The 10,385-nt window shown below is 37.5% G+C and overlaps 1 protein-coding gene across 1 annotated transcript in view; it reads right to left on the bottom strand.

Moving 5' to 3' along the window:
• Positions 1 to 7,505: 7,505 nt before the first annotated feature.
• The window catches only part of LOC107756325 (galectin-9-like), a 5,704-nt gene continuing 2,824 nt past the window's right edge, over positions 7,506 to 10,385 (bottom strand). The window contains exons 5-11 of the mRNA XM_016573382.1: positions 9,736 to 9,765; positions 9,610 to 9,639; positions 9,499 to 9,528; positions 8,851 to 8,880; positions 8,358 to 8,446; positions 8,079 to 8,235; positions 7,506 to 7,970 (exon numbers count right to left, since the gene is read on the bottom strand). Coding sequence (XP_016428868.1) covers positions 7,824 to 7,970; positions 8,079 to 8,235; positions 8,358 to 8,446; positions 8,851 to 8,880; positions 9,499 to 9,528; positions 9,610 to 9,639; positions 9,736 to 9,765 — 513 coding nt within the window. The 3' untranslated portion in view covers positions 7,506 to 7,823. The remainder of the gene's footprint in view (positions 7,971 to 8,078; positions 8,236 to 8,357; positions 8,447 to 8,850; positions 8,881 to 9,498; positions 9,529 to 9,609; positions 9,640 to 9,735; positions 9,766 to 10,385) is intronic.

The following is a 10,385-nucleotide window of genomic DNA, read 5'->3' as shown; positions in this document are numbered from 1 at the left end:
TGTACATTGAATTTATACAGTGAAGACTATTCAGTTTATTTGTACATTTATTTTATACAATATAATTTATTATTCAGTGCTTTAAGTGTTTCAGGTAGGTCTATTTTTTTGTAATTTGTGGATGTTTACTTGTCTTAAGTATAAGCTTGTTTGTATATATATTATATTTGTAATAGGGGGCCCTGCAGTAAGTCATAGCCCCGGGGCCCTGTAAGGTCTTAATGCGGCCCTGGACGCCAGTGTACGTTTACAAAAAAAAAATTGGTATGTAAATGTGTTTATGTCAAAAGTGTATTCTCTTTTGTGTAAGATTTTTATCTAACCTTTTAGAGTCAGTATTAGAAACTCCATAAATGAGAATATTATTGCCAGGGCATAGCCCACCATTGATCCGGGTTTTGTATGGGACCACCTGTTTACAGTAAAAGGAACTTTGTAAAATTGTGTAATATAGAAAATATAGTACTAAACAATGTGAATAACATGAATTATCATATGCTTAATAGTGGTAGTGTATTTTTTTTCTATTCTTTTTTTTCCATAAATGTCTATGGCATTTGACATAACCCATTTGTCAATACTTAGGTCACCTTTTCAAAACTTTTCACACATGAGCACAACAGCAGTCTATGGGCTAAACTGTGGATCATTTTCAGTTGCTTTGGTACAAAATGCAGTGAATACATCTTTCAAATTGCAAGAATTCTTTTCTCACTCAGACACAACCACCAACAAAATTCTATGTACCTACTACCAGGCTAATTTGCTTAGTTTTACATACTAATCTTTTTAAACTTAGGTTAAAACAACTAAAATAATACAAAACTGAATAAGGTATTTCTGCAGAAATATATTCCAGATCTAAAAATGAAGTACTATCAAAACAATTAGATGTAGCCGAAGGCCTACACAGGTGTTAGTCTTTCAATTTCATTACCATCTCTTTTTACTGTACTGTACTTGTGCTGTACTTGTAACATATACTGTAGTGAATTCTTAACAGCAGAGAGGTCTCATTCTTGTTATGTAAAGAAATTTTACAAAAGAAAAGATTCTATAATGCAACACGTTGGTAGTGTTTTAAGTCATTGTTTTATGAGTGAGTAAGTGTGTTTGTTTGTTGACTATCACGGTTTCCCTCTGATCTCCCTCACACCTGTCTCCTTTTCTGTCTCTGATGGTATATCTACGGACATCTATATCTAAAAAGGTCTCTGTGATACACAAAAGCTTTCAGCTAAACAAAACTGATATTATTGTAATATTATGTGCTTTGTACTGTAATTTTTTCTCACCGGTGAATGAGACATGAGATAATCTGACAGCATAGCACCTCCACCAACACCGTCTCTCATCATGTTGCTGGTTAGCCTCTGGTCGTTCATGTATTTTGGAGGAAGCGTGGCTTTGGAGAGTGATTTGCAGGAAGGGTGGGATCTTATGCTTGCTAAACTAGCTTACTATTGCTAGCCTCTCTGAAATCACCTACCCTACATTTAAATGTATAAATAAGAAATATTTGGTTGACTGCTGTGGTGGAAAAAAAACATCTATTGGCCAGTACGGCTCACAAGATGACAAAAACTTTCATTTCGTTGCCACTGGCCAATTTACTGACCCACTAACTAGGTTTTGAAGCATGAATTAAATGTTTTGGGTGAGTTACTACATTTTGCAGACATGAAATTGATTTGTGATGTCCTGCAAAAAAAGTTTATTAGAGAATGTGAAGACTGTTTCAACAAATGAGCCAAAGCGGTTGAAGTAAACCGTAAAACTAGTCATGATCAAGTGTAAGATGTTGTATATGCGATATACTCAAACATCAAATATAATGTCTATCCCTTATCTTACGTTGTCTATTAATGAATCTATTTTTTTTTATTGATTTTACTCTGTTGTTGCCATGAAAATAGCCTTATGTTGACATGACATAATACATCTAAATAAATGGCTAACTTTTAACTTCTGCAAAGAGTGAATACCTTGTATGCCTCCTTGGTGACAAGGATCTCGATGGCGAACAGTTTGTCTTTGACGATAGGAGAGTCAGCCGTGGGTTGTTTGGCAACCATTCTGGTAGGTGTAAAGGTGTTGTACACTATATGTGCACTGCCATTCTCATAGCGTGGGTTTATGTGCAGAGCAATATCAGCCTCCGAATCAGATCCGCACTGAAGGTTCAATCTACAGAACACAGAAATTAAAACTGTCCACAAAACTAGTAACACCCATGGTAATATTCCTTTAAATAAGACACTAAGATTAATTTGTCCTTTAAGATTAACATGAAAAATACTAATCACCTGTTAGCATCTGGCAAAATCCGTCCAATTATGATAACACTCTTCCCTTACTGCAAGCCTCCCTCGATTGACCCAATTGGGATTGTCTATGTTGTAGATGTGCATACTGTAAGCATATTTTTGTATTTCTGTTATGAATATCTATCATAATAATCTGGAAGATAAAATAATAAAATAACTTATATATATATATATATGTATATGTATATGTATATGTATATGTGTGTGTGTGTGTGTGTGTGTGTGTGTGTATACACACCGATCAGGAATAACATTATGACCACCTTCCTAATATTGTGTTGGTCCCCTTTTGCTGCCAAAACAGCCCTGACCCGTCAAGTCATGGACCCCACTAGACCACAAGATGTTAGCAGCAGATCCTTTAACGGATTTGAATTATAGAAATGCAATATTGTATTGGGTATGCCAGGTTAAAGAGATGGGTCTTTAATCTAGATTTAAACTGACAGAGTGTGTCTGCCTCCCGAACAACGCTAGGTAGAATGTTCCAGAGTTTGGGCGCTAAACCGGAAAAGGATCTGCCGCCCGCAGTTGATTTTGATATTCTAGGTATTATCAAATGGCCAGAGTTTTGAGATCGCAGCGGACGTGAAGGACTATAATGTGATATGAGCTCGCTCAAGTATTGAGGAGCCAACCCATTCAGGGCTTTATAAGCAATTAGCAAGATTGTAAAATGTATTCCACACCTAAAACTCGTTGTTGTGCTCCTCAAATCATTCCTGAACCATTTTTGCTTTGTGGCAGGGCGCATTATCCTGCTCAATAAGGCCTTAGCCACCAGGGAATACTGTTTCCATGAAGTAAGGTGATATGTGTCAAAGTAACATCCGCATGGATGGCAGGACCCAAGGTTTTACAGCAGAACATTGCCCAAAGCATCACACTGCCTCCGCCAGCTTGCCTTCTTCCCATAGTGCATCCTGGTGCCATGTGCTCCCCAGGTAAACGACACACACGCACCCGACCATCCATGTGATGTAAAAGAAAATGTGATTCATCAGACCAGGCCTCCTTCTTCCATTGCTCCGTGGTCCAGTTCTGATGCTCACGTGCCCACTGTTGGCGCTTTCGGCAGTGGACAGGGGTCAGCACGGGCTCCCTGCCTGGTCTGCGGCTATGCAGCCCCATACGCAACAAACTGTGATGCACTGTGTATTCTGACACCTTTCCATCAAAACCAGTATTAACTTCTTGAGCAACTTGAGCTACAGTAGCTCGTCTGTTGGATCAGACCACACGGGCCAGCCTTCGCTCCACACGTGCGTCAATGAGCCTTGGCAGCCCATGACCCTGTCGCTGGTTCACCACTGTTCCTTCCTTGGACCACTTTTGATAGATACTGAGCACTGCAGACCAGGAACACCCCACAAGAGCTGCAGTTTTGGAGATGCTCTGACCCAGTCGTCTAGTCATCACAATTTGGGCCTTGTCAAACTCGCTCAAATCCTTATGCTTGCCCATTTTTCTGGCTTCTAACACATCGACTTTGAGGACAAAATGTTCACTTGCTGCCTAATATATCCCACCCACTAACAGGTGCAGTGATGAAGAGATAATCAGTGTTATTCACTTCACCTGTCAGTGGTCATAATGTTATGCCTGATTAGTGTATATATAGGTTATTGTCTATAACTATACATGAAACCTCATTATAGAGGCTAATATAAAAAATATCACTTACTGGTTTAGGGTTAGGGTTATGGGTTTATAAATTGCCATCTGTTGCTGACAATCTGCCATTCTGCCAATTCTTATTCTTTAGCAGTCTCAATGCAAATCTTCAGCTGGGTATTCAAGACCAAGGTTGGAGCGCCAAGGATGGTAAAGCTTGATGTTGAGTAGCCTAAATATATCTGTGATTTTAAGCCCACCCATTTATTATACATAGTTTATATACAATTCTGTGTAGATATACCTACCTGGAAATTACTGAAATCTACCTTGAAATATTGTCTGCCAGCAACAAACTGTGATGCACTGTGTATTCTGACACCTTTCCATCAAAACCAGTATTAACTTCTTGAGCAACTTGAGCTACAGTAGCTCGTCTGTTGGATCAGACCACACGGGCCAGCCTTCGCTCCACACGTGCGTCAATGAGCCTTGGCAGCCCATGACCCTGTCGCTGGTTCACCACTGTTCCTTCCTTGGACCACTTTTGATAGATACTGAGCACTGCAGACCAGGAACACCCCACAAGAGCTGCAGTTTTGGAGATGCTCTGACCCAGTCGTCTAGTCATCACAATTTGGGCCTTGTCAAACTCGCTCAAATCCTTATGCTTGCCCATTTTTCTGGCTTCTAACACATCGACTTTGAGGACAAAATGTTCACTTGCTGCCTAATATATCCCACCCACTAACAGGTGCAGTGATGAAGAGATAATCAGTGTTATTCACTTCACCTGTCAGTGGTCATAATGTTATGCCTGATTAGTGTATATATAGGTTATTGTCTATAACTATACATGAAACCTCATTATAGAGGCTAATATAAAAAATATCACTTACTGGTTTAGGGTTAGGGTTATGGGTTTATAAATTGCCATCTGTTGCTGACAATCTGCCATTCTGCCAATTCTTATTCTTTAGCAGTCTCAATGCAAATCTTCAGCTGGGTATTCAAGACCAAGGTTGGAGCGCCAAGGATGGTAAAGCTTGATGTTGAGTAGCCTAAATATATCTGTGATTTTAAGCCCACCCATTTATTATACATAGTTTATATACAATTCTGTGTAGATATACCTACCTGGAAATTACTGAAATCTACCTTGAAATATTGTCTGCCAGACAGCTAAAATGAAAACAATGGTAAAGGCAGAAAACAATGGTCCAGTGACAGTCATGTAGACTACTGTTGGCGTAACAGTGATAATGAAGAACATGATGCCTGATAATATGACCAAAAATGCATGAGGTGTGAGGGACACAAACACTGGTGGATATCTAAGGTATACAGAGGAATATTTGTGCTTTTTGGTAGATAGGCCTATACCTACCTGGAAATTACCTAGACGTGCTGTCTGCCAGATAACTAAAATGCAAACCTGGATAAGAGCAGAAACATACACTCTCAGAGAAAAATGGACAAAAACTGTCACATTTTTTGGTTCTGGTCATTTTAGGAAAATAAGCTTTTGGTTCTCAGAGCATTCCTAAAACAAATTAAATATTAAATAAACAATTGTTTTAGGTTGTGGATAATTAGGATAATGCTCCTTAACTTTCCTGTAACCATGCTGCAATGTTAGGCTGCTTCAATAAACAGTGTAAATATTAAGATTGAAATCATCTATTAATATGTAAAGTTAACTGGAACATTCATCTATTACTGTTCCACAAGCTGTAATCTGCCCAGATCTTATGTTTCCAAGAGTAAAAAATAAAATAAAAAAAGTTTCAACTCTGTGGCTCCGTTTTTTCATTATGACATTTATCTGATCATTACAATTCCTTCTGGCAGCAAACTACATATCCGTGATCTTCATTTTGCACATTTCATTGGATGTAGTGCTGCATGCACTAATGTAAGTTATTGTTAGCAAAACTTCTCTGTAATATTCTACAAACATTCATCGTTCATTGGAATGAGGAAATAAAACAAATATAACCATACTACTAGGTTGTCCCAAAATACATTAAAAAAACTCCCTACAATGTTACGGGAACGTTTACGGATATCCTTATAGGGGAATTTACAGTTAAAACCCAAGGACCAGGTGTTGAATGAAGACCAGGAGTCAGAGATGCAATCAGTTGAAGAAAAATTTACTGAAGAAAATAGTTTGCAGTTTCATCAGCAGAAGTCAGCTTCATTACTCGCAATGGAGTTAGTAGGCCGTTCTGCATACATGTCAAAAACACCAATTATACTCTAACAGAGGTCACTAATTACGTCAATACATATCTCTTAAGTGATTATTTAGGCTATAGAGATCAGGAGTCTGACAAAACAGGTATCTCCAGAGACCTATTCCTGATCAGAGGGGCATCCGATGACGAGCTTCTCCACTTACTCAGGAAAAGATGCCGACACACGCAGAGAAAACTTATCTTCTGTTCAAGGTGGCCTGGCTCTGGCGAGAATCTTATCAGCATTAAGCATGGTTCATTACATATATCACACACACTATGCCTGTCTCTTTTTAGAGAGTAAAAATACAGAATAACGCAGGATTATTTAATATTTATTATGCAACTACCAGTTAAATTGCTCAATAAGCAAGTTGCAAGCAATATCATAAAACAGCAGAACACATAAATGTCACAGTTGTCCCAATCACTGTCGCTCACGTAGATGGGAGGTCACCCTGACCTAATCATGGCACTGTGACCCTAGGAACAGAATAGACTTCAGCATGGAACTACGTCAATCATCAAACAATCTAGGAGGTTAAATACTGATCAATAACTTGATTAATAAACACACAAGAAATAATATTATTATGAAGGATATGGTAGATGGGCATCCACAAAGAACATGTTTTCCACTTTGAAAATGCAGTGGAACGGAGGAGAAGGTAAGATCTCGAGACTCGTTTTTTAAAAGATAAACTTATTCTAACTTGAGTGCTGTGATTTTAGAACACCCTATATACGAAAACACATGACGCAAACGCAAAGAGCAAACATGTCCGGCTAGCGCAAGGGTGTCAAACTCAATTCCTGGAGGGCCAGAGCCCAGTTTTGTTCCAACACACATACCATGTAGTTTTCAAATAAGCCTGAAGGACTTAATTAGTTGGATCAGGTGTGTTTAATTAGGGTTGAATCTAAACTCTGCAGGGGTCTGGCCCTCCAGGAATTGAGTTTGACACCCCTAGGCTAGCGTGTGTTTACATTGAAAAACATTGATAATGTGGCGTTGTGGAATGGAAAAACGCCTTCTGTGTGAACCAGAGGGAGTCTTTACAGGCACATATAGGCTAAGCTAAAGTAAGCTGCATATATCTTTAGAAAGAGCCTAGGTAAATATAGGCCTACCTGCATACATGTCGAATACAGTTTACGCTTGCTAAAATATTATTAGGACTGGTTGGGAAACACCAAAAATGTTTTCATTGCAATCATCAATAGCGCCATTCATTTCACGATTTTGAATAAATATAGGCCTATATATATATTTATATTTAATTAATGTCATTTTGGACAGATATATAAGGAATATTCATTGGAATATTTTGATATAACATGCTGTTTATTTGTGTTAGTAGTTTATTAGTTTAAACATGCAGCAAGGCTGATGAGAATTTCAAGACGGTTATATAGAGATAGGCAACTATATACTGTAATACCATATGCATAATATGCATATTGCATAATAAAGAATTGTACAGAAAGTTAAACACAGTATAAAGGGTTTTATGTTAATTCGAAATAGCAAAATCACAGTGCTGTTCGTTTACAGTCAGCCATTTTGCTGTATTTGAAAGCAATTCTACTTTTTAACAATTTGCCATGCTTTCCCTTACAAATTACACATCACAAATCCCTGTTAAGCCTGCACTAAAGTCAGCTGCAGATCTCCACAAATCTCCAAAATATCAATGTCGTTCAGCTTTGTGTAGCGATGTTTGTAAGTGTGTGCTTGTTGGCCATTGACAAACACATTGTAATGATGGGGATTGCAGGAGATGGTGACCTGCAACACACATACAAAACACACAAGTAATATTATTTTCAAGTCACAATGACAGCATTTACCAGCATCAATAAAGCAATGCATGTTCATGGATGTATGTCTGCCTACCTGAAAAGGTTGTCCTCTTTGAAAGGGCAAGCCACCGGACCGTTCCTCCGTACCCCACTGCTCCATCTGATTGGTGTTGCGCACAACCAGTTTCTCATCAAAACGAGGATTATAGTGAAATGCAATACCACTTCTGTAGCGCAGGTTAAATGTTATTCTAATGGAGGAAACAGAAGAGAAAACATCTTACATCTTACAATGAACAGATTTACATTTTTTTTTTAAATATGTTACATTAGTTATAATTAAAATAACAGTGTGTGTCATCTGTTGTCCAACCTGCTAGCACTGGGGTTGATAACTCCTTGGATGACAATGTTTTTGCCAGGGTGAAGTCCACCATTAATGACAGTTTTGTACGGGATAGTCTAAATGTGAGTCAAAATAAAGAGATAATTATAAATGAAAGATTAGTTAAATTAAAGTCATGTAATACTTATTCAAATGTTTGATTAAAATGAAAGTGACACTGGTTTTATGAACAACATCTAGAACTTTTAAATGCAAACCTAAATAAGCGAATCTAAAATGAAATAATGAATGAATTAATCAAAATCTTACTAAAAATGCAAAAGGAGTTAATGAAGAAAAACTGCAGGAATTATTGCAAAAAGAGAAGGACAGAAAGGTGAATGTCCTAGAGTGGCCATCAAAGGTCATGAACACATGTACTCAAGCAAAATAAAATAGAATAAAAAATCTGAATCGCTTCATGCATGACTTTTAGCTGTGTAATGGTAATGTGATTTCCTGTGGTGAGAGCTGCTCTTACATAGTTGGGTGCAGAAGGGTATGCTGGGAACTGTGGGTAGATAAACACTGTATTAGTATCACTTCCTCATACAGAACAAACACAATGTGACCTCGTAACTGTTACTGAAAGATATGGGAGACTGGAAATGTTGCACTTGATCAAATAACACAGCATCTTAGTGAGCACTTTCAACACAGAACATCAGTACAATATAAAATAAATGATTCCTTATTAATTATAAACAACATCACAAATAATAGCACTGTTAAACACAGATAACATTGAACGATGGAGTTTTCTAAATGCTGACATGAACTAAAACAGGAAGTTGTGTGCACTGACATTTGGCAGAGGTGAAGTAGATGCCATCCTGTTTTGGAGCCATAGTTTACACATTTAACCCTGTCATGCCACACCGAACGAGGAAAAACAAGTATATTGTCTTTCTAGTAGTTTCTTCATTAGCATTTTTTTCCCAACCTTTCATTTACATGTTGCAGATCTTTTAATGGTTGTAGAATCCAATAAAGCATTGTGTGAGATTTGTAGAGCACCAATTATATCATAAAAGACAAACATATAACCTTCAAAGGTAAGAACCTTTGATCTCTGTTGATCATCATAGAGGTGTCACATGACATATTTCATGACGTATTAACCACTTACCCCACATCCTGGAGGTACAGCATACTGAGGCTGTAGATGAAAGGAACAGTTGTTTATGACAGGAAAACTACAATAATGTCCTTATTTAATGTCGTTCAAACATATATTCACCTGATATCTTGCTTGAGGTGCTATATAACCCTGGAAAGATAATATACAAAATTAATTCAAAAGACATTGCAGTTTTATCGCAACAATGAGATGCAGTATGCAGTATGAGCTGATAATAGTACTCACTGGAAAGGCCGGTTGTGGAGGTAAATAGGGCTGCAAAGAAAAAAAAATCACGATGTTTATATGTCACATTACATTCAAAATGATCATTTAAATAAACAGTGGGCCTAAAATGATTCAGGTGCATTGTGATTTAATATTGCTTGTATACTCATGAATGAATTAATGTTTTTGAATTAGTGAATGAATCAAAGATAGTAACTTGTTTCGTTACTAAATTAATTAAGAACTCTTCCTTGTCACTTGTTACAGGAGTCTAACCGGAACTATTGTGTGTGTGTGTGTATATATATATATATGGAGGAAATGTTATTTCTATCTGAAATATTTATATTATTTGCTTCACTGTACTAAAATGTTCTTTAGACTGTCTCTGAGTGCTTCAGTTTGCTTCAGTATGCTTGAGTATTTGATGAGCTGAGAGATAACAAGAAATCTATTTGTGCAAGACAAGTGTGTGAGACAGAAATTTTATTTTAGACGTCCTGGCTACTAAGGTATAAGGTATAAATGTTGAGTTGGGGTGTTGCCTCTTGCTCTTGGTCGCACTCTGCAGTCAACTAGGATGACTGTATGACTGTTGAACTTTTCTTGCAAGAAAATAAATATTCAAAAGACTTTTGTCTCCAAAAGAAAAGTAAAACTGCCACGGC

This window comes from Sinocyclocheilus rhinocerous, unplaced genomic scaffold (genome assembly GCF_001515625.1).
Source record: "Sinocyclocheilus rhinocerous isolate Xijiao unplaced genomic scaffold, SAMN03320098_v1.1 scaffold1152, whole genome shotgun sequence".
Classification (NCBI taxonomy): Eukaryota; Metazoa; Chordata; class Actinopteri; order Cypriniformes; family Cyprinidae; genus Sinocyclocheilus; species Sinocyclocheilus rhinocerous.
Note: the sequence above shows the minus strand (reverse complement) of the source record. Positions and strands in the feature narration are given on the sequence as shown.